The sequence below is a fragment of the Gossypium hirsutum genome, chromosome A03 (genome assembly GCF_007990345.1).
Source record: "Gossypium hirsutum isolate 1008001.06 chromosome A03, Gossypium_hirsutum_v2.1, whole genome shotgun sequence".
NCBI classification, from domain to species: domain Eukaryota; kingdom Viridiplantae; phylum Streptophyta; class Magnoliopsida; order Malvales; family Malvaceae; genus Gossypium; species Gossypium hirsutum.
Window position 1 is genome coordinate 69,138,866 of NC_053426.1, and position 25,864 is coordinate 69,164,729.

The window sequence follows — 25,864 nt, forward strand, 5'->3', positions numbered from 1 at the left end:
TTTTTGTTGCATAACATGAGCTTTATACCCGGGCTCCATCCCTGTTAAGTGAAAGTAAACGCTACGCCTTCGTGAGTTAACTTGTTCCTCCGCACAGGCTAATGAATACTTTCAGGTTACATATGACTTATGCTTTCGTGAGTTAACTCGTCCCTCCGCATAGGCATAAGTAAATGTAATCCCTCAAATTGATCTCGTAAGCCTATGATGGGCCATGACCGAGGCTCTGTACTAATCTTAGTAGATGACAGTACAGACGATTCGAGTACCCATCTAGAACCAAAACCGCATATAGTGAACCATACGAGCCATCCAACTAGAGCCGTGCCAAACCTCCGTCCGTTTACTGGTAACCGAAATAAGTATACGGGAAAAACACATCTTACCTTCTTTTACATTTACGCTTTCTATGCAAGGGAATCGAGTCTATTGGACCAAGTAGCTTAATTTATTAGATTGTCCATAGTTTTTATCTGTTCATATGTGTTGTGCTAACCAAGTTTGTTTGTTTTTATTCTTATTTTACATCATGCATTATAGGCATCATATTAGGAAGGTGTTGACTAGAGATCGGTTGCCAAAAAACGGGTTTCTAATGGAAGAGTCAATTATACAAACAACCGAGAGGAATGCGGTGGCTCGAGACTGGTCTCTAAAGACTCAGAAAGAAAGAGGGGATAGTCTAGTGGAGGGATGTATTGCCAATCTGCCCGAGCACGTAACTGTAAATGTTCACCAGAATAACCTTGAAGATTTGGTTCGGGTGTGGAATCAGTGGGACTCGGATACTAGGGGTATCTTCATTGAAAGATATGGGGACATAGCCAACTTGATTACTATCAACGTAGACGAACGAGTGATCCAAGCCATGGTCAGATTTTGTGATCCAGCCTACCAATGTTTTACTTTCAATCAGGAAGACATGACCACGACTATAGAAGAGTACGCTGCTTTGCTTCGTGTGGAAAACGTGCAACCCTATAAGATATATGTGAAAGAACCTAAGCTAATGACCTTCAAGAAAAAGTTAGTGAGATTGACAGACATGAATGACGTGTGGGCCAAAAAATAGATAAAGAAAAAGAATGAAACCATTTGCATTCCATGGTCTTCCCTACGAGACTTGATTCTGAACCATCCTGACATGTTGAAAAGGGTAAATCTGTTCTCTCTGGCCATTTACGGTTTGATCATCTTCCCGAAGGTCCTTGGACACATAGAAGTTGTGGTGGTAGATTTCTTCGAAATATTAAAATAAGGAATCAACCCCGTCCCAACTATCCTGGTCGAAACCTTCAAATCACTAAGTAGTTGTAGGAAGAAAGAGGAAGGTCGTTTTATCGGATGCACGCAGTTACTCAATGTTTGGATTCTGAGCCACTTCTGGAAAGTAGAGCGCACACCGTTCCATATATTTTCTAAAACATTCTCCCCGTTAGAAGCTTATCTTAAGAAAGAATGGCCAAGGGAGGTCACCAAACAACACTGGGTCTCAGTCTTTCAGAATCTTCTCGCCGAGGATGTAACTTGGAGAGCACCGTGGATACGCCTGTCAGTTCTGCTATACAAGGTCGGAGGTCAAGATTGGGTGCCACTACTCGGGTTATAGGGAGGAGTTGGATATGCTCCGTTAATGGTCCAAAGACAATTTTCTTCACGACAATTCGTACCCGCCACCGGAGGATTAGCATAATCAGAGTTTGCTTTTGCGGGTGAAGGATATATGAAGAGGGTCTGAGATACTGAAAGGCTTGGAAGAGAATTCATTACATGGAATTAGCTCTATATGCTGATACCCTCACCTAAGATTACGACATATGGAGAAAGCAACGGGTGAACACCCAGCAAATCTCGTCGACAAATTACACCGTCCAGAATCCTTTCTTGACAGAAGTGCCATCGAGCTAGAAATAGCAAGACAGGAATTTGAGCGCGAAAAGGTCAAAATGTTGCGGGACATTAGTATTCTTCAAGAAGAAAATTACCAGTTGAAGATCGACGTCCAGATCGAAAGGTCTAAAACTGAGAAAGTACAAAAAGAAGTTGAAGTCGTAAGAAATGACTTAAAGGACCTTCATCTAGAAAATAAAAAGTTAAGAGTCACTATCAAGAATAGTGGGTTGGGTAAGTCGTCAACAGAATGGAGAGAAGAATTAAACAATGCTAAAGGAGGGATGGAATTCTGGAAAAAGAGGGCAGAGAAGGAGGAGGAAAAGGCTGTCCAGGTTATGATAGAATTGAGAAAGAAAAGCGCTTAACACGAAGCTATGTCTACCAAATGGACAACTATTCAATCTGAACGTCAAAGCTTAAGAGAAAGAGTACGGGATCTAGAAGATGCGTTGCAAGCTCGTCAGCAACAATTGGATACTCTCTTAAAAGCCTTGGAAGAAACGAATGATCAATATGATAGAGACACTCACGCTTATAAAACGGACCTCCAAGAAAGAGAAATGCAACTTGGCTTTTTGATCAACAAAATCCATGAAGCGGCTGTGCACATGGTACAACTATCAGATGAAGTAGAGGATTTCAGTTGCCAATTCCCGCCGAGCCAACAATTGAGCATATCAGAGTTCTTAGAGCGAGTAAAGAAATATAGTGATATAGCTAAGAAGTTTGTGTAATGGCCGAATAAAAAAATGGCGAAATGTTTTGTAATGAACTCTTTTGATGAATGAAATGCCTAATAGGGACTATCTCGAGATCAACACCAATTTCTCGCATTTCTTTCATGACTGACATTCATTCAACATTTATTCATTCATTCATTGCATATACATATCCCATAATCATTCACTAAGGTTAGAATCATATAATTCGCAGTTGCAACACTTCAAATCTGGAACCACGCCATTCATATAAAACGCGTCGACAAGCTAAAGCAATGGAGGCTGGGTTCAATGAAAGAATCGAAAGGATGGAAAGAGTCCAGAAGGAATTACAAGAACAACTAGCTAAGTCACAGCAAGAAACGAGGGATTTGATAGTAAGATCTCAAGAGGAATCACTTGAACAAAAGGATCAAATGGCTAGAATGATGGAGATGATGTCAGTTTTGGTCAAAGGAAAAGGACCCATGCAAAACCCCGACAGTATGGAACTTCAATCAAGAATTAATCATGACCAAGATCCACTCTATCCCCCAGGATTCACTCCACCACATGCCCATGTAGCACAAAGAGGGTATACTCAAGGGGAATCCACAAGCTTGGAACAACGACCTATGCCATTTGCTTATCTAGGGCAAGGAACATTTATGTCAAATCCCGGAGCAACCCCTGCCAATCCTGTAGTTCCAGATTTAGATGATCCGGCCGAAATAGCCAAGTTGAAAATAGATGATCATGAGGCTCAAGAGAGGTATAGAAGCTTGGAGGAAAGACTTAAGGTAATAGAAGGTACTGAAGTCTTCTCTGCACTAGGTGCTAAAGAACTCAGTTTGATACCTAACCTAATCTTGCCTCTGAAATTCAAGGTGCCTGATTTCAAAAAGTACGATGGGACATGATGTCCAAAAGCACATCTTGTCATGTTTTGCTGAAAAATGACCGGTTACGTGAACGAAGATAAGCTACTTGTACATTGTTTCCAAGATAGTCTAGTAGGATCGGCTCTTCGGTGGTACAACCAGCTCAGTAAAGAAAGGATTCAATCTTGGAAAGACTTGGCGTCAGCATTCTGTGAGCAGTACAAGCATGTATCAGATATGGTGCCTGATCGGATGACTTTACAAATGATGGAGAAAAAGCCGTCAGAAACTTTTAGACAGTATACGCAGAGATAGAGGGACATCTCAGCCCAAGTGGAACCCCCACTAACGAAAACGGAGATAACCGTCCTTTTTATCAACACCTTAAAGTCGTCGCTTTATGACAAACTAGTGGGAAGCGCCACGAAGGACTTCGCGGATATTGTAATATCTGGTGAGCTTATAGAGAACGCCGTCAAGAGCTGTAGAATGGAAGGTCAAGAAAGTTCAAGAAGGGTAGCGCCCATGAAGAAGAAAGAAGTAGAAGCCCACATGGTGGGAATGGGAAGCTGTTATACCCCTAATCTGTATCCAAACCAACCCTGACCTTAGAATTATCCACCTCTGAATTTCTATTATCCTCCTCAAACCCCTTACTACCAAACACCGCCTCCTTACTCTTCTTACCCCGTTTACGCCACAAGTAACCCGAGACCAACCGCCACATTCCCACAAAATACAATACTCGCCCAAGGTCAACCCAAAAACGAGCAAAGGCCAGCAAAACCCAATTCTGGGAGACCACAATTTACCCCTATTCCTGTGTCATATGGGGAACTGTACCCAAAACTTTTGGAGAAGCAATTGATATCCCCGCATTATATGGCACCCTTGAGGCCCCCATACCCGAAATGGTACGACCCAAATGCTATTTGTGCATACCATGTGGGAAACCAGGGACATTCCACGGAAAATTGCCTAGCCTTTAAGAGGAGAGTTCAAGGACTAATTGATGCGTGTATCCTACGATTCGATAGTGCCAGTAATGCAATTGGGAACCCGTTCCCTAACCATACTGAAGGGAATGTGAACACAGTGAGGAAAGAAGATGAATGTCAAGTTAGAAGATGTGTTTCAGAAATAAGGACGCCTCTGCAGAAAATCTGGGAGGCACTGGTTAAGAATGGATTGCTCTGTCGCCCCAATGCTAATCTCAGAAAAGAATGTCAGGTTTTTTATGATTTTCATGGAATTGTAGGGCACGACATTCAATCATGTGAGGAATTTAAAAGGTTATTGCAAGACCGGATAGATAATAAGGAGATTGAGATCATTAATGAAGGAGAGGCCAATGAGAGAGAAGTATGTGCCTCTGACAATCAATCGTCAGGTTTTCCGTATAGCGCCGGTCGACCATTCGTAATTTATTACGATGTACGGAAGAAACCGGTGAAACCAAAAATGATAATTGAAGTACCGTCTCTTTTCCCCTACAAGGATAATAAAGCAGTACCATGGAAATACGACGTCAATATCGTCACACCTGAAGACGAAAAATCCAAAGCTGTAACTGGAACGTTGGAGAAGTAGGTCATTTCACTCGCAGTGGGAGATGTTATTCGAAAGAAGTCGAACCAGTGAAGAAGAATAGTGATTTGAAACAAAAATGAAAGGCACCAATGTATGAGGCTGAAACTAAGCACGAAACTCCGCCCGAGCAACAAAAAATTAAAGAGCCGGTGGATGAGGAAGAAGCACAGGAATTCTTAAAGTTTATCAAACATAGTGAGTATAACGTGGTGGAACAATTGAGTAAGCAGCCAGCACGAGTCTCGATATTGTCTCTACTATTAAATTCAGAACCTCACCAGAACGCCTTGTTAAAGGTGTTGAATCAAGCTTACGTGGCAAACAATATATCCGTTGAGAAGCTTGACAGATGGGGGAATAATTTAAACGCGGAATAATTTCATTTCTTTTAGTGATGATGAAATACCGCCCAATGGTAGAGGCTCTGTGAAAGTATTGCATATCACAACCCGCTGCAGGGGTTACATAATACCAAATGTGCTTATCGATAATGGATCGGCACTCAACGTCATGCCTTTGGCCACACTTTCCAGGATTCCAATAGATTTGTCCTATCTAAGGCCTTGCCATTCCACAGTAAGGGCATTCGATGGAACAAGATGAGAGGTCATGGGAAAAATCGAGATCCCTCTAGAAGTAGGTCCCTACATATACGATGTCGAGTTCCAAGTCATGGACATTACACCATCATATAACTATCTCTTGGGAAGACCCTGGATCCATTCCGCCGGAGCGGTCCCATCATCCCTCCATCAAAAGGTGAAATTTATCATGGATGGCTGTTTGGTCACTGTCGAGGGAGAAGAAGACATTGCAGCATCTATTTCTGCCGACGCACCATATATTGAAGTGAGTAAAAATGCTATGGAATGTTCCTTCCGATCTCTTGAATTTGTCAATGCCACATTCGTCGCTAAGGGAAACAGAATTCTCGAGCCAAAATTGTCGAGAAATACCAAGATGGGTGTCAAGTTGACTATAGGAAGGGGAGCTCGAGCGAGAAGAGGTTTAGGGAGATATCTGAAAGGAATAGTCAGGGCTCTAAAGCCAGTGCACCATAAGGCCCGATACGGTTTGGGGTTCCAACCGGACATGCGTCAAAGAAGAAAATAGTGGAAGAAGGATCAGGAGAGAAGGATTGCGAGAACTTTGGGTCGAGAAATAGAATGGGAGCCCATAACGTACCCTCCTTTGTCAAAAACATTTACATCTGCAGGAATGATATACCCTAGACAGGATAATATACAAAGCACGCTGTTATTAATTGAAAGGGGTCTTTAGAATATCAGTATAAATGTCATTAACAAAGGAGCTAACGCAAGTAAAGACGTCTCAAGGATACGCCCTTGTCCCCTGGGTTTCAGGTTGAACAATTGGACTGCCGAGGATCTTCTTGTAGTTTATAAGTCTTCAGAGTAATGCTCAAACGTTAACATTCTGTTATGTCCTTAGATATAATAGAATTCTTTTGTAAGAGCCCGCATTCGCTCTTTATCATTCAAATGAATATCAATGAAGATGCATTTTGTCATAATCTTTCACATTATCACTAATTTCATAATCATTTTCTCATTTCATAGTCAATCCTTACATTTGCCTCATGCCATGCCATAACATTTCGTTTGTTGGTTCCAATACTTGGATGCCCCTATATAGTTTCCTTTTCCATTCAAATTTTAGGTGCTCAGATGTCAACAGCATGAACAAACCCGTTACGAGTCCTGAAATCGATTTTGAGAAGGTTATTTGTTTAGGAGAATTCGAAGCCGAAGAAAACGCTGAAGACTATGTCTCATCTCCTGACTTGCTAAGAATGGTAGAACAAGAGGATAAACAGATTTTGCCTCATCAAGAATCTGTTGAAACAATAAATTTGGGAACTGAAGAAAGGAAGCAAGAAGTAAAGATTAGGACTTCTATTTCAAGGGGCACCAGGTATAATTTGATTACTTTGCTCCGCGAGTACAAAGATGTATTCGCATGGTCATACCAAGACATGCCTGGATTGGATGAAGAGATAGTGGTCCACAAACTCCCATTAAAACCAGAATGCAAGCCCATTCAACAAAAGGTAAGACGGATGAGACTTGAAATGTTGTTGAAGATAAAAGAGGAAGTCAAGAAGAAATTTGATGCTGGCTTCCTACAAGCCTCCAAATATCCAGAATGGGTGGCTAACATAGTCCCGGTACCAAAGAAAGACGGCAAAGTACGAATGTGCGTGGATTATCGTGACCTGAATCGAGCAAGTCCTAAAGATAATTTTCCCTTACCACACATTGATACATTGGTGGATAACACAGCAAAACATTCATTGTTTTCTTTCATGGACGGATTCTCGGGGTATAATCAGATCAAGATGGCCCTTGAGGATATGGAGAAAACTACCTTTGTAACAATGTAGGGAACATTCTGCTACAAGGTGATGCCATTTGGGTTAAAGAATGCTGGGGCAACATATCAGAGGGCTATGGTGACGTTATTCCATGACATGATGCATAAAGAAATAGAGGTCTACGTCGACGATATGATTGCTAAATCCCGAGCGGAAGAAGAGCATGTAGTGAACCTGAAGAAATTGTTCGACAGACTGAGAAAGTTCCAGCTAAAGCTCAATCCGGCCAAATGTACGTTTGGGGCTACCTCGGGAAAATTGTTGGGCTTCATTGTCAGTGAAAGAGGAATCGAGGTTGATCCAAATAAAATAAAAGTCATTCAAGAGTTACCACCTCCGCGCACGCAAAAGGAAGTCAGAGGATTTTTAGGGAGGTTAAACTACATCGCCCGATTGATCGCTCAACTTACCAACTAATACGACCCAATCTTTCGGCTTCTTCGAAAACATAACCCGGGAGAATAGAATGAGGAATGCCAGGTGGCCTTTGATAAGATAAAACAATATTTGTCTAGTCCTCCAGTGCTAGTACCGCTAACTCCGGGAAGACCATTGATATTGTATTTGACTGTGTTCGAAAATTCAATGGGTTGCGTACTGGGCAACACGACGAGTCAAGAAAGAAAGAAAAGGCGATCTACTACCTCAGTAAAAAGTTCACTGAATATGAGGCAAAGTATTCATCCATTGAAAAATACTATTGCGCTCTGGTTTGGGTAGCTCGGAGACTCAGGTAATACATGTTGTATCATACGACATGGTTAATTTCAAAGCTAGATCCAATAAAGTACATGATGGAATCACCTGCACTCTCAGGAAGAATAGCACGGTGGCAGATCTTACTATCGGAGTACGACATCGTCTATGTGAGTCAAAAGTCAATAAAAGAAAGCGCAATAGCTGACTTCTTAGCAACCCGAACAATGGATGAATATGAGCCATTGAGATTTGATTTCCCGGATGAAGATTTGATGTGCATTACAGAAAAAGAGGGCGAGTCATCAAAAAAGAAGTCATGGAAGATGAGCTTTGATGGTGCATCGAACGCATTGGGGCATGGGGTTGGAGCAGTCTTAGTATCGCCAGAAGGGAACCACTACCCACTCACTGCCAGGTTGAACTTCTTTTGTACTAATAACATAGCGGAATATGAGGCATGTATCATGGGACTTCGTGCAGCTATTGAACGAAAAGTCAAAACGTTAGAGGTATACGGAGACTCAGCCTTGGTGATTTACCAAATCCGTGGAGATTGGGAAGTGAGAGACTCGAAACTGGTTAAATACAGAGATCTAGTGGCAGAGTTGATTAAAGAATTCGAAGAAATAACTTTTAATTACCTCCCACGAGAAGAAAACCAATTGGCTGATGCCCTGTCCACTTTGGCTTCAATGTTCAAAGCAAACAGAGAAATAGAAATAATGCCTCTTCAAATGAGCATATATGAAGTTCCTGCACATTGTTTCAGCATTGAAAAAGAGCCAGATGGATGGCCATGGTTCCATGATGTCTTAGAATATATTAAGAATCAAAAGTATCCCGAACAAGCAAACGAGAACGACAAAAGAACAATCAGAAGAATGGCAGCGGGATTCGTTCTTGACGGGGACATCCTGTACAAAAAAGGAAAAGATCAGGTACTCTTGAGATGCGTAGATGTTGTTGAAGCCAGAAAAATACTTAAAGATGTCCATGAGGGAATTTGCGGGACACATGCCAATGGTTTCACTATGGCCAGGAAGATTATGAGACTCGGTTATTACTGGCTGACAATGGAAAGTGACTGCATTAATTTCGCACGAAAATGCCACAAATGTCAAATTTATGGTGATAAAATTCATGTAGCCCCTTTGCCCCTTCACGTCATGACTTCTCCGTGGCCTTTTTCTATGTGGGGCATGGATGTTATAGGGCCAATTTCCCCAAAAGCTTCTAATGGACACCAATTCATTTTTGTGGTCATTGATTACTTCACAAAATGGATCGAAGCCGCTTCATTTGCCAATGTGACGAAGACTGCAGTTTGTAGGTTTTTGAAAAAGGAAATCATTTGTCGATATGGTTTGCCTGAAAGAATCATTTCAGATAATGCCTTGAATTTGAACAACAAGATGATGAAAGAAGTGTGTGAGCGATTCCAAATAAAGCATCATAACTCCTCGCCCTATCGCCCAAAGATGAACGGAGCTGTTGAAGCAGCTAACAAGAATGTTAAGAAGATTATTGGGAAAATGACCGAGACATATAAAGACTGGCACGAAAAGCTACCATTTGCTTTGTATGCATATCGCACATCTGTACGGACGTCTACGGAGGCAACTCCTTTTTCTCTGGTCTATGGAATGGAAGCTGTGCTACCTATCGAAGTTGAGGTCCCCTCTCTACGAGTCTTAATGGAGTCGAAATTAGAGGAAGCAGAATGGGTTCAAGCTCGATATCACCAGTTAAACCTCATCGAAGAAAAAAGTCTAAAGGCAATTTTTCATGGACAGATGTACCAGAAGAGAATGATCGCAGCTCATGATAAGAAGGTAAGTCCAAGAGAATTCCACGAAGGAGAACTCGTGCTGAGAAAGATTCTCCCAATACAAAGAGACCTACGAGGAAAATGGGCACCGAATTGGGAAGGACCATACATCGTAAAAAAGGCATTCTCAGGTGGAGCTTTGATTCTCACTGAGATGGATGGGAAGGAGTTACCGAATCCAGTGAACTCAGATGCTGTAAAGAAATATTATGCTTGAAAAAGGGGTGATCAAGGTGAAAACCTGAAAAGGGCATCTCGATTAACACAAAAGATTAGGATGAAAACCCGAAAGGGCATTCTAATGAAGCAAGCACTGGCTTAAAAAGCAAGGCATTTTGAACGGTAGGTCAAATAGTGAGACTACCTTATTTGAAGCATTTCTGAAAGCTCGAAATCTTTTACGCAAGAAGCCATGCTCGAAAAGATTCTTGATTAAGGAACGTGGAAGAGTTCATGCATTGAATATCTAGAGCATTTGTATTCGTTGAATGGAATCCCTTTTCTCTTTATGACACTCTTTTACTATCATTGGTTAACTTTCTTTGTTTGCTACATTTGAAATGAATAAATGTGAGGTATCCTTTTGTCCCTACCTGACCATTTTCATGCATCTCATTATGTGGATAATTTACATGATAAATAGTGAAATGACATACTCTAAACAAAAGAAATGTTAAGCATTACCCGGGTAAGAATTTGATAAGTCCAAGAGCCTCAACGCAAGGACAATGCTCAACCAGGGGAAAAAGAGTGATATCTGAGAAGCACAGATTATTCGTGAAGCTTGAGGACGGGTACAGGGCCTAAAGAGGAAGTCAGGAGCCGAAGTAATGAATGCAGATCATCACAAAAATCGTGACGAAAAAGGGATATATGACAAAAATGCCTAAAGCTCATAGCATAATCATGTAGGCATAAAATCATTTACGACAAACATGTGCATATCATGATAACATCATGCATGACATATATAGGTACTCCAGTAGAGCAAGAGGATGTGATGATAGCTGAAAAGACACATGAGTTCCACCAGATGACATGTTTTGGTATTCTGATGTTTTTATTTCTGTTCAAAATTCAACTCATACTGCGAGGGGTGAGTTGAGCCTCAGGACATGCTCAGGTATTTTCGATTTCTGTTTTTCAATTTATGTTTTCAAAAATCAATTCATATTGCTATAGGTGAATTGAGCCTCGGGGCATGCTGAGGTATTTTCAATTATTGTTTGTCAAAAAATCAACTCATATTGCGAGAGGTGAGTTGAGCCTCGGGACACGCTGAGGTATTGTCAATTTTTTATATGTTTCAAATATCAACTCATATTGTGAGAGGTGAGTTGAGCCTCAGGACACGCTAAGGTGTTTTCAATTTCTGTTTTTCAATTTCTGTCCTTCAAAAAAAAATCAACTCATATTGCGAGAGGTGAGTTAAGCCTCAGGACACGCTGAGGTATTTTCAATTGATGTTTTTTCAATTTACGCTTTCAAAAAATCAACTCATATTGCGAGAGGTGAGTTGAGCCTTGGCTCGCGTGTTGAGTCACTTTCAATTTCTGTTTTTATGTCTGTTTTTTTTAAATCAACTCATATTGCGGGAGGCGAGTTGAGCCTCGGGGCAAGCTGAGGTATTTTCAATTGCTGTTTGTCAAAAATCAACTCATACTGCGAGAGGAGAGTTGAGCCTCAGGACATGCTGAGGTATTTTCAATTTCTGTTTTTCAATTTATGTTTTCAAAAATCAACTCATATTGCGAGAGGTGAGTTGAGCCTCGGCCCGCACGCTGAGGTATTTTCAATTTTTGTTTTTTTTTCAATTTATGCTTTTCAAATTCTTTTTTTTAAAAAAAAATCAACTCCTATTGCTAGAGGTGAGTTGAGCCTCGGGTCACATGTTGAGGTATTTTCAAAATTTGTTTTTCAAATTAAGTTTCAAAAAAACCAACTCATATTGCGAGAGGTGAGTTGAGCCTTAGCTCACTTGCTGAGCTATTTTCTGTTTTAATGTCTGTTTTCAAAAAAGCCAACTCATATCGCGAGAAATGAGTTGAGCTCAGGATCACATGCCGAGTAAAGAATAAAGATTGGAGCTGATTGAAGACACCAGATTTTTGTTTCTTTGAAATTTTCATTGGAGCTGATCGAAGATATCAGATCTTACCTTTCTGAAGAAAACACCACAAACCTTATCACACTAAAGCGATAGAAGAACAGATTGAAGTTGTAGATCTTATCTTTTTGAAGTTACAGTGAAGCAGATCAAAGCCAAATTTCATATCCTTGAAATTACATTAGAGTAGATTGAAGCTACAAGGCATATGTCAGAAGATACCGTGGATTGAACCAAAGCTACAAGATGCGGTGGATTGGAAGGAGACTACTTGAACAAAAAGAGCATCAAAGAAGTCAAGACTTAGCAAGACTAGACAAAATTGGCCTCTCTTTATGTCTTTGCTCTATTCTCGTTACACAACAATGAGCAAAGAGGGGCAGCTATTGTAGACCAATTTTGGCCTGTTTACAATCAAAACCAAATGACCCATTTAAATTGCCCAGGCCCAAATACAAATACCCAAAACCCAGTTACAACCAAAACCCAAACTAACCTAAACACTTAAAACCCAACACCAACCCAAAACAGTGAAGCCCGATAGGCCGAAGACTCTAAAAAATTTTGGAAAGCCAGAAACCCTAGGGTTTCTGGCGCCGTTGCCCCATGTGCGCCTGACACTGCTCCACCATGTTGGCCACCACGCCCCGCGCGTGCTGAGCCATCACACACTCCACCGTCCGTGCCCATTCCCTGCAATCAGACAAGACAGAAGCAATAAAAAAATAGGTGAAAAGGGTTATAAAACCCAAATCAAAAACTGTAAAAGGGTTACCTTTTCTTTTCTTTTTTTAGACAGTTTAAAATACAAAAGAACAAGAGAAGTGTCTCAAGTCTATAATCAAAGTAGCAGTTTTAATTAGTACTCAAATACAAGCAAAATATCCAAACAACCAAGAATCGATATCAACATTAAGGTGATTTTCTTTTTTTTTCTCTTCATTTTAGTATCGGCCTTCTATTTTATACGTATACATACTAAATAATATAATAATATAATAAAACGAAAATAACAAAAAATAAATAAATAAACTAACCTTTTCAATTTTTCTGCCACCATACATGGTGGCCGGTGCCGGCGTCGGCAACGGTCCAGTGACCGGACCGGCCTTTCCCCCCAGCCGGAAATCGCCCAGCTCCCTCACCCCTCTCTCTTTTTTCCTTTCTACTGTTGCAAATGAGATTTTCTAAAAAATTTGGCCTTTAAATAGCCCCCCAAAACGACGTCGTTTTGGGGGCTGCCATTTAACCCCAAAACGACGTCGTTTCACTTGACCCGATCCGATTCGACCCGAACCCGCTTTAGGATCCGCGTGTTTTTAATTCAGTGGGCAATTTGCGCATTTGGCCCTTCCGCTTTTCTAAGGATTCGCAATTAAGTTCCTATGATTTTGCAATTTGGCCACCTAATTCTCTGAGGTTTTCAATTTAGCCCCGTACCAAGCGCTGCGTTTTAACGACTGGGGATATTTCTGTTTTCAGTCCTCCCATGTTGCCCGCATATTGCAATCTGGTCCTCCCCTTCTTATTTTCTTTTCAAATCTGCCCCACAACTTTGTTTTTAGTTTAATTTTAGTCCTGTTTTCGTTTATTTTCATTTTTTATTTAAATATCCTTGTTATTTTCATATTATTGATGTTATTATTATTATTATTATTATTATGTACTTTTTTATATGCATATATATATATGTATTTGTATTTAGTTTTTATTTATTTATTCTATTTTAATATTTTTAATGCTAGCCTTTATATTTCAACATAATTATTATTATTACCAATGTTTATATATGTTTTATGTATATATGTATATATATTTACGTATAGGCTTATTTTTATTACTTTATTTCAATATCTTTATTGTATTTGTTTTTGTGTTTCAATATTGTTATTATATTTATTATTATTATTATTATAATAGTGTATATTTCTATTTATGTACATAGATTTATATATCTATATAGTATTTTTGTTATGTTACATTGTTCTTTTTTTGTATTTTAATACCATTACTATTATAATCTTTAACCATAGTATATGTTTTGTTATATACGTATATATTTTATATATTATGTGTATTATTATTTTTATTATACATATTACGTATATATTAAATATCGTATTATTCATGTATTATATCATATATGCACATATCTTTAATATATATATAAGTATATCTTTATGTAATATTAGTATTATTATTAATATTAATATGTTTTTTCTAACATTGTAATTATATGTGTATATATTATGTAAAATGTTTTAATATTATATTATATATATGTTTTATATATATTATGAACATGTATTTTTAATATTATTAGTTAAATTTTTGTATATATTACCCTATGTACATATTTTAATAGTACAAGTTACATATACCTTTTTTACTATCTTATGTATATACTTCAAACACTATATATAGTATATTTCTAACACTATTACTATTTATATATACATATATTTTACATATATACTCTTAATTATCTTTATATGTATATTCATCGTGTTCTCATTGTGTTCTCGTATTTGATACTATTGTTACATTTAATATCACGTGCATTGTCATTGTTTTAAATATTATTGTTGTATATATTATGTGCCTTGATGTATTTCCAACTATTATCTTTCGTTTCCCGCCCATTTTTATATATTACCCCGTTGTTCATTATCTTAAAATATTTATTCGTGTTTTTATTTATTTCAATAAGCAAGGCAACGTACCGATTTAAGCACTATGTCATCGATTTCATCACTATGTTGGGTGAATATTAATCGACTTGTGTTAAAACGGTATATCCTTCTCAAAAGAAAACGAAACTTGAAATTTCTCGCGTTTTGATCGGATCACGATTCAATGTTACTTTGGACTTGCAATTTTCAAAATTAAGACAACACTTGTTTATAAGATACCAATTTTGGGCGTCGTGAGGGTGCTAATACCTTCCTCGTGCGTAACCGACTCCCAAACCCTAATTTTTCTCTGAACTTTCATGTAGACCTAAACTTGGCCTTCTTTTTGTTTTAAAAATAAATTTATTAGGTGTCCGATCACACCTATAAAAAGGATCGGTGGCGACTCCCTTTGTTAATAAAATAGAAAGTTGGTTTTCAAATGTTAAATAAATCGCCACAATTAGCGACCAAGCGAAACTAAAATTTTTATGTCGCTACACCCGAGACCACTATTCTGACTAGCCCCAAATTCGGGTTGTTACAATTCTGTCTCCTTAGGGATTTTCATCCCTGAAAATCTTACCAGCAAATAAGTTCAAGTAATGATCTCTCATAGTCTCCTCGAGTTCCCATGTGGCTTTCTCGACTCCATGTCTATGCCATAAAACTTTTACGAGTGCAATACTCTTATTTCTTAACTGTTTGACTTCCCAAGCCAATATCTTAACTGACTCTTCGCCATAAGTCGTGTTCGGAAGAATCTCAAGCTCTATTGGCGCAATCACATGCGAAGTGTCTGATCTATGTAGGCGTAGCATGGGCACATGAAATATTTCGTGAATCTTTTCCAACTCTGGTGGCAAAGCCAATTTATAGGAAACCGGTCCTACTCTCTTGATAACCTCATATGGTTCTATAACATCTAAATAATTATAAATTAATTTATTCCACTCTGGGTTTGTGATCCCGCGACCACTATTCTGACTAGCCCCAAATTCGAGCTGTTACAGGTTTGACCAGAGGTGGTAAAGGTCTCAGTAGGGGATAAAGGGCACTGGGTAGAGAGGCTAATCAAACTAAGGCTAGATAGTCTGCTTTGGTATATGCGGCAAGGCACCGTGAGGATAGGGGTGTCACTGATGTTATAGCTGATACATTTTATATTAATTTTGTTTCATATTTTGCACTGATAGATATTGGTTCAACTCACTCATATATTGCTAGTATTATTTCTGTAAATTTAGGAATTTTGGTTGAGAGTACATTTGGTGAGGTTTCTATAATTAGTCCATTGGGTCAGTTAGTATGGGTTAATAAGATTTATAAGACGTGTCCATTGGAGATATAAGGTGTTGTTTTTTCATCTAATCTAATAGAGTTATCGTTTTTTTCAGCTAATTTAATAGAGTTATCGTTTAGGGAGTTTGATTTGATACTAGGAATGGACTGGCTCATGGAGCATCGACTTAGCTTAGATTGTGCTATAAAGAGGGTAACTCTGAGATCTAAGGATGATATGGTGATTATCATGATCGACAAGCGTCGAGATTACCTCTCCAATGTGATATCCACCTCTAGGCTAAAAAGTTAGTTCAAAAAGGGTGTGAGGCATTTTTGGCTTATGTGCGTGACTTAAGTTTTGTAGAATCGTCTTTTGGGGAAATTCAAACTGTTAGAGAATTTTTGGATGTCTTTATTAAGGAATTGTCATGGTTGCCTCCAGATAGGGAGGTTGAGTTCAGTATTGAGATTTTGTCAAGTACAACTCTAGTATCTATTTCTCCCTACCACATGGCATCGAAAAAGCTTATGGAATTGAAAGCTCAACTTTAGGAATTCTCGATCGAGGGTTCATCAAACCTAGTGTGTCCCGGTGGGGTTGTGAAAAAGAAAGATGGTACTATGAGAATGTGTGTGGATTACTGCTAGTTGAATAAATTGACGGTAAAGAATAAGTACCCACTTTTGAGGATTGGCGACTTGTTCGATCAGTTTTGTGGGGCATCTATATTCTCGAACATTGATCTTTGTTTTTGGTATCATCAGTTAAAGGTTAAAGAGGTTGATGTACATAAGACCACTTTTAAGACTCATTATGGGCACTACGAGTTCCTAGTTATGTCATTCGATTTGGCAAATGCTCCGACTGCATTCATGGATCTTATGAATTAAGTTTTCTAACTGTATTTGGAGCAGTTCGTCGTGGTTTTCATCGGCGACATTTTGGTATACTCTAAGACATAGGATGATCATGGTAAACATCTTAAAGTAGTTCTACAGATACTTCGTGAGAAAAAGCTCTACACTAAGTTTTACAAGTGTGAGTTCTGGTTAAGGAAGGTCACTTTTCTGGGATGTGATATCTACTAAGGGTATCTGTGTAAACCCTAAGAAGATTGAGGTTGTACTTGAGTGGAAACAACCTAGGAATGTGTCTAAGATCCGAAGCTTTCTCAATTTAGCAGGGTATTATCGGAGATTTATTGAGGGGTTCTCCTTTATCCCAGCTCCTCTGACTAAGTTATTGCGTAAAAACACACCCTTTCTATGGACCGATGAGCAATAGTCGAGCTTTGAAAAGCTCAAATCTATTTTGACTCAAGCACCCATTTTGATACAAACTAAATTCGATAAAGATTTTATGGTTGATAGTGATGCTTCTCACATCAGGTTTGGTTGTGTTCTGATGCAAGATGGTAAGGTACTGGCTTACACATCCCGACAGCTTAAGTCATACGAAGGCAACTATCCTGTGCACTATCTTGAGTTGGATGTGGTTGCCTTCACTTTGAAAATTTAGAGGCACTATCTGTATGGTGAGAATTTAAACTGATCATAAGAGCCTCAAGTATCTCATTACTCAAAAGGAGTTGAACTTTATGCAACGTATATGGGTTGAGTTGCTTAAGGACTATGACTGCACCATTGAGTATCATCCTGGTAAAGACAATGTTGTGACCGATGCTTTTAGTCATAGATCGATGTTTTATTTGAGGGGGATGTTTGCTTGCCTAAGTCTATTTGATGATGGTAGTCCATTAGCCAAGTTGCAAGTTAAGTCGACTTGGATTAATCAGATTCAAGTTAAGCAATTAGTGGATGATTCTTTTATTCTGCGGTTTCAATAAGTTGAAGAATGTGGGGCTTCTGATTTTGGGTTGAATAGTGATGGGGTTCTGTATTTTAGAGGTCAAGTTTGTGTGCCTAACGATGTTGAGTTAAGGTAATCTATTCCGCGAGAAGTGCATAATAGCCCCTATGCTATGTATCCCGGCGGAAATAAGATGTATCAAGATTTCTGCGAGTTATACTAGTGGCTTTGAAACAAGAGGTAACTAATTTTGTCTCTTTTTGTTTGATGTACCAGGAAGTTAAGGCTGAGCACCAACTACCTTCAAGCTTGCTTCAACCTGTTAAGATTCCCCTTTGGAAATAGGAGCGTGTGACTATGGACTTCGTTAGTGGGTTGCCCTTGACACCCAATAAAAAAGATTCTATTTGGTCATCGTGGATTGTTTGACCAAGTCTTCTCATTTTTTTCGATCAGGATAGACTATTCGCTACAGAATTGGCTAAGCTATACATTTTCAAAATCATTAGACTTTATGGGGTTCTAGTCTTAATTATCTCTGATAGGGACCCTTGTTTCACTTTTTAGTTTTGGAAGAAAATTCATGAGGCTTTGGGTACTCGGTTGGACTTCAATACTGAGTTCCATTCTTAAACTGATGCACAATCTGAGAGAGTGATTCAAATTCTAAAGAATAGCTTATGGAATTGTGTAATCGACTTCCGTGGTAGTTGGGAGAAGTTTCTGCCACTGACTGAGTTCGCTTATAATAACAACTTTCAGTCTAGTATTTAGATGGCACCTTACGAGGCTCTGTATGGTTGTAAGTGTTGTACACCTTTGTGTTGGATTAAGTTGGGTGAGAGGTGGATTATGGGTCTTGAGTTGGTTTCTGAGACTAAGGACAAGGTTAGACCAATTTGGGATCATCTTAAGGCAGCTTCTGATAGACAAAATTCTTATTTAGATCTGAGGAGGAGAAATATTGAGTTTTCTTTGGGTGACCAAGTTTTTCTTAAGGTATCTCCATGGAAGAAAGTTTTTCGATTTGGACAAGTTAAGCCCTAGGTTTATTGGGCCTTATCAGATTCAGAAATGTGTTGGATCGGTTGCTTATCAGTTAGAGCTGCCTCCAGAGTTAGATCATATTTATGATGCGTTCCACGTTTCTATGTTGAGACAGTACCGGTCTGACCCATCTCATATTGTATATGTTAAGGAGATTGAGGTAAGATTGGATTTGACCTTCAAGGAGGAGTCGATTCAGATTCTGTATCGAGAGGTTAAAGTCTTGAGGAGGAAGACCATTCCTTTGGTTAAGGTTTTGCAGTAGAATCATGGCACTGAGGAAGCCACCTGGGAACCTGGGGACTCGATTCAACAGTAATACCTACATATGTTTGAATCAGGTAAATTTTCGAAGCCGAATTTTCTTTTAGTGGTGAGAGTTATATAGTTCCAAAAATTTGAATATTTGATTTGTTTAATTTTTTCATAATTAAGTATCTACTTTTATGGTTAAGAGCCTTGATGGTGTGTTTGAGGTTATGGGTTCAAATCTCACTCTTGGAAAATTTTGTTATTTTGTTCCTATCTTTATCTCTGTTCGTTAGGCTTAAGTATTATTTTCGTTCCACTTATGATAAGAATGAGCTTGCTGATTTAGTGGTAAGGCTTCAGCTTACCCTTTGGTCTTGTGTTCGAGTTCCTGTGCGAGCAAGTAGAAATATTTTTATTTTCATGCTCTGTGTCATACATGTGAATAAGTTTAGATTAAATTCAAACTTTTGAAAGGCTAAGTAGGTTTCAAAATTTAATAAGTTGTTATCATGAATATTTTTTTAAATAAGATTGTTAAAAAATATGATGTTCTCTTCGAATTTGTGGTCGTTGTTGTTTCGTCAATCTTGTTTTGATCAAAAGAGGGATTTTTGAAAAAAGGTTTTCTTCGTGGTTAATCTTGGCGTAAGTAACTAGTTTTCATTGTTAAATTTTGGTTCTTCCTCTGGCAAGAATGTTATTTTATTGGTGCATGAATTTCATTGTTTATTGTTTGAGTTTCTAGGTGAATTTGACGAGGCAATTAATTCTTCGGCAACCTAGAATCATTGATGGGCTGCTGTTTGCTTGAGGTTAATGATTCAATTTGATGTTTAAGGTTGAATTTCTTTGTTAAAACTTTTTGTTGGTAATAGTGATTAGTCAATTGGGTGTGGGAAATCATTTTTAATTGATGATTTAATTTACATTTTTAGGTTCTCGAAGTATCATGGTTGGTTTCGCATCAAAGGTAGATCAGATGTGTAGCGAAAACCTGAAAAATCATGAATGACTGAAAGCTAAAAAACTGGTTTCTTGACGCCATATAGTCGTGTGTGGCCATGTGATAGACCGCGTGCCAGTCAGTGTGAACCATACGGTCTAGGGTAATTGGGTCGTGTGGGCCACATGGGCGTGTAGGCCCAAGTTCTGAAATTTTTTCCTAGGATCATATTCGTCGTACGAGTCGAATATAGGCCTTCCGTAGGGTCCTAGGGTACAAATTGGGCTACAAATCATGATATTTGATGTTTTGTTAGTGTTAAATACAATTTATGTACGCATGATTAGTATGTTATATGTTATAACATGATCTATTATATGCTAAGTGTGATATGAATCTGATAAGAAAAACATGTTTGTCATATACGTATGTGATATTTGTCTAGTTTTGCATATGCATGAAGTGATGGTAGTTTAATTTATCTGCCTAATTTAGTGGCATAGCTACATATATCTTTATCTGGCGGTATATCGCCTATTGATTTGGCAGCTAAGCTGCAAACATTCTAAAAAGCTTCATACAAACACTAACTGGTGTGTAGGGCTAGTTGGGTATTTAATACCCTAATTGGTGTGTAAGAATGGTCAGAGATGGTGTGAAGAGATGGGGGTAGGAAAATTAATCTATATCTGATATACATATGTTTCTGTTTATTAAATCCATTTGATTGATATCTAAAAGCTTGTCTGGAATTGTATCTATTTTTTAAATTTTACACACTGAGCTTGTAAGCTAATTTTCTGGTTGTTTGATTCTTAGGTAATCCTTAAGCGTAAGACAAGTCAGTGCGACGAGAGCTCGGTTAATCACTCTTAATTTTCGCTATTTAAAAACCTAGTTTATTCTGTTTTGGAACTGTTGGACTGCTTCAGACATTTGCGATTGTTTTTGTTTTTGGACATTTGTTTTCTATTTTAAACAGTTTAAACATTTTAAAAATCATAACTGTACCATCGGCGAAACATGTGGTTTTCAAAATTCAAACTGCGTTTTCCAAACTGAACCTAACTAAGAGTTCCGCTGCAAAAATAAGCATTTTATTAATATAATTTAATCAACAGAATTAATAAGTAAGGAAGTTATTTTCATTTAAAAATCAAAATTTTTCTATCAAAGCTTTCGTTATTTCTACAATCCTAACTAATTTATGGATTTTCAAAGGGAATCATGGTAACTTCTCGAGATCTAGCCATAATGTTTAGGTCGGGTTTGGGGTGTTACAATCCTTGCAAATTTTTGCTTGTCGAGCCTCAATGTTGCAACATCTAGGCATTAGTGTAACGACCTTGCCAACAACATTCACCTAGATCAATTTGGTTGCATCAGTGTCACGACTCTGGTCCCTAATGCCATGACTTTGGCTTCTTAGATAGCTAGGATCCCTTGACATTGGTGACTGCCTTTGATGTCACGACTTCAGTAACACAATGTCGCGACTCCATGCTCTTAGTGTCACGATTCCATCACCAGTTCACTTGCAGTGTGATAGTTCTTGAATAACTGTACCATCGGCGAAACATGTGGTTTTCAAAATTCAAACTACGTTTTCCAAACTGAACCTAACTAAGAGTTCCACTGCAAAAATAAGCATTTTATTAGTATAATTTAATCAACAGAATTAACAAATTAAGTAAAGAAGTTATTTTCATTTAAAAATCAAAATTGTTCTATCAAAGCTTTCGTTATTTCTACAATCCTAACTAATTTATGGATTTTCAAAGGGAATCATGGTAACTTTTCGAGATCGAGCCATAATGTTTAGGTCGGGTTTGGGTTGTTACAATCCTTGCAAATTTTTTCTTGTCGAGCCTCAATGTTGCAACATCTAGGCATTAGTGTAACGACCTTGCCAACAACATTCACCCAGATCAATTTGGTTGCATCAGTGTCACGACTCTGGTCCCTAATGTCGTGACTTTGGCTTCTTAGATAGCTAGGATCCCTCGACATTGGTGACTGCCTTTGATGTCACGACTTTAGCAACACAATGTCGCGACTCCATGCTCTTAGTGTCACGACTCCATCACCAGTTCACTTGTAGTGTGATAGTTCTTGAAATTCAAACTCCTAGGGTAAGAGACAACTTCAGTGTCGTAACACCATGGGTTTAGTGTTGCGACCTGGAGGATAGCAATAAAGTTTCTTCAATTTTTTACCTTAGTCACCTCCTACACAAGCTAAAATTAATCGATAAACTCCAAAAGGCAAGATTTTGCCATTTTGGTCACAAAACACACTAATGTAAAAATCTAATAAATATTGAAAAGTACAAAATACGACCATAAAACGCTTGAATACAAGCTCATTAAGTGTCAAAAAGGACTTAATTTATCATATCGGTTTATAGCAAATCACTTCGCAAACGTAAGGAAATTGAACTGCGTAAATAAACCTTAGTGTTGATTGTGTTCTTTGTTTGCATAGTTTTCACAATGCTAAGCCGTAATGGCCACTACAGTCTAGAACTTGCATTATTGTTTTGCATCTCAACAAACAAGCGATTTAAGGTAGCAACAATATCAATTAATAATTACACCATTGAGTTAGGTATTCCTTGATTTTGTGATATCAAATTCAGTTAAATACTTTATAGTGGTATAGATAATTAAAACTCATACTAAGCTAAGGATTTGTTCATCATTACTTTTCAAAAACACCTTTACGGTCGAGAGAACCTTTGGAGCTATAAGTAATACTAAACAAATAACTTTTAAAGGTAAAAATAATTTTAAACCCAAACACAAAAGTTATAGTTTATAGCTTTTTAGTTTAATAAAACATTTATAGAGTCAAAGTGACATATTTAACATTCATTGATCATACAATGTATTTTTTTAATAATTATATTGATATATAATTATTTCCCTTTTCAAATTTATTTCAAATGTATAATATATAATATATTTGAATTTGTAATAGTTATATTTTAATATCTAAAATATAGTTTGAAAATATAAATTAAAAATTAAAAATTATTTAGATTATTTTCTTAAAAATATTTAAAATTTATATTTTAGATATTAAAATATATATTAATAATGTGTTACAATAAATTATTTATTATATTCTTATTGAAATATCATAATAAATAAATTTAATATTATTTAAATATATATTTTAATTTAAAATATCATGCTTAAAATAAATATTTTATATTTTAAAAATACTCTTTTACGACTAAATATTTAAATTTTAAATCTAATTTTTTTAAAGGAAATGAAGCTTACAATAATTTTCTTCTATTTTTTAAATATTTTGGAAAGTTAGCGTCTCTATCTCAAAACACATATAAAACAAATATGTCACCTTGAACTGGTCGGCCATTAAAGATGTTTCATAGTATAACTCATGGCATCCACTTTTTGCATAAAAAATACTTTTTCTTTAAATAATAAATTTTAAATATATATATTGATAAGAGTAAAATAGTTTTTTTTAAGAAAATAATTATCCTTTAAAAATGGGAATTTATAAATGTATGCATGGGTAATTTTTTTAACAGACATGGATAGTAATTTTTTTAAAAGTTATTAGAAAATAAGATAATATTTTATAGGTTTAAATTTTGAAAAAGAAAAAGTTAGGAGTACACTTTTATTAATATTTAGTTTAAAGTTTATTGTGCCTTTGTAACTTGACTCCTAACACTAAATTCGGTTAAACAATTTAATTAAAATTAGATTATGTGATATCCATGACATTGATGAAAGAAAATACATTATAAAAAATATACATAATACCCATTTAAAGCAGTTGAACTTCTTTATTAATACTTAAAACTTTCAAGTTCAAACATTAATACTATATTTCTAAGTGATTTTTTTTAAGATTTTACCTTTATTGAAAGACAAAAATACTATTATAATATATTACTTATATAAAGAAAAGAATATTTAAATTAATTTTTAAAGTGAATTGGTGTCCGACTAACTAATTACACTAATAATTTAGTCATTGTTGAGAGGGTTTTACCTAAATACCTCTCTTAGTTTATCAAATAGGACTAGATTTGGATCATAAAACCAACGATGTAACTTGTAATTATTAAAAAAAAAAACATGTTACATAACAAAGAAGCAGGGGCAAGCCAAGGGGTTGGCATGAGCACCGGCCACCCTAAAATGTAAAATTACTTTTTAGGTCCTTAATTTTTTTAAAAAATTTTAAATTAGTAAAGGTAAAATTGTACTTTGGCCCCTAAAATTATAAAAAATCGATTTAATCGTTTACAAATTATAAAGATATAAACTATAAAAAATTAAAATTTAATGCGGTCCCCCCTAAAAAAATTTCTGGCTTCGCCCCTGCAAAGAAGCCTCGTCTGAAAAGGTTCCAAGCCACAAATAATATCAAAGCATGGTAAAAGCAGGTTACACTTTATGCCAGCATAGTCTATAAATCGAAATGGAGCATATGTGTGTATATATACAACGATATAACAACCTTGATTGTATATCATTGCTTGTCCTAAAGGAAAAAGTTTGATTCTTATTATATAAACACAGGGCATGAACATGGCTAAAGTAGGAGCCCATTTTAAGTTTGCTAAAATTATGATAAGTTTTGAGTAGACAGATAATATAATACTATATACATAAGTAAAATTGCTGATCATGTACAACAATTTGCAATCATGCAATGAGTCGATGATAATAAACGTATTAGTAAGTTTGATGTGTTTATTATAATTGGCCAATCAGTAATGGTAATATTTGATCCGAACCAACCTAATCGTAACCTTGGAAGCTAATGCCAAAGAGGTGTCCAATCACAGTTGAAAAGTTTCCTGATATGGGTAAGAAAGAGAGTGACGTTAGATCCAATGATTGTGTCCATATTCGTCAATCAATAGGACTCTATACGTGCGAAATGAGTCATCAAGTAATGGTGGATATCAAGGAAATTAGGGGAATCTCGTGGCAAACAACAAATGCGTATTAAGTTTGGGAGAAACCCAAGGCAGAATGCAGCGATGAAAAGCAAAACCAGCATGTACGTTGGGAGATAGAAGAGTAATAACCCTTGAGTGCAAAAGCACCCTTTAGCCTTGGGAAAGTCGAGTTATACCAGCACAGAAAGGTGAAGAAACCGAGTGTCAAACCACCATTGTTACCAAGTATGGAAATTGAGGAATCGTCCCATCACAAAAAGACAGGGAACCCCTACCCCCATTTTTCCTCAGTGTCCCCCCTCCCCCTCTTCTTCCTATAAATTTCATTGTATATAGTACACTACTCCCACCGACGACAGTGTGCGTGTGTGACATTGACATGTGATTGTAGCATCGGTCTCTTTCAGGTTTCCTTGTTTTACATTGCACCCACAAAAGATGGAATGCTTGGGCAGGACCCCATCTCTTCACTATCTTTTTCACACTGTCCCAAACTAGGTTCCCATCGCCATTGGCTCTACCTAGTAACTACTGTCTGGCTGTAATGAAAACACTTGGTTTCAAGATATTGTGAATGGTGTATAGTTTTGATGACTTGATTCCCATTACCATACATGCTCAACACTCAAGGGACTTGGTCCTTTGTCTTCTCTGTGTATCCATCTGAAACTTGTGATACGATGATCTGAGTCTTGAGAGCTTTTGAGAGCTTATTTTGTTCCTTTTTTACTTTATTGTATTTATTCCAGTAAGATATACATCAATAATACGGAAGATCCGGGTAAAAGATAGCCCCATACAAATTTTATTTAGG

The 25,864-nt window shown here is 37.2% G+C and overlaps 1 protein-coding gene across 1 annotated transcript; it reads left to right on the forward strand.

Annotated features, from left to right (window-relative positions):
* Positions 1–18,709: 18,709 nt before the first annotated feature.
* Positions 18,710–19,169, forward strand: LOC107887922 (uncharacterized). Its single transcript, XM_016812140.1, has 2 exons — positions 18,710–18,856; positions 18,924–19,169. The coding sequence occupies exons 1-2, from the start codon at positions 18,710–18,712 to the stop codon at positions 19,167–19,169; spliced, it is 393 nt and encodes a 130-aa protein (XP_016667629.1).
* Positions 19,170–25,864: the final 6,695 nt, after the last annotated feature.

Excerpts from the sequence above, each read along its gene's own strand:
- LOC107887922 (XM_016812140.1), top strand. The coding sequence starts at position 18,710 with ATGGGTCTTGAGTTGGTTTCTGAGACTAAGGACAAGGTTAGACCAATT. Across the intron at positions 18,857-18,923 it reads GTGACCAAGTTTTTCTTAAG|ATTCAGAAATGTGTTGGATC; the intron begins GTATCTCCATGG and ends GGGCCTTATCAG.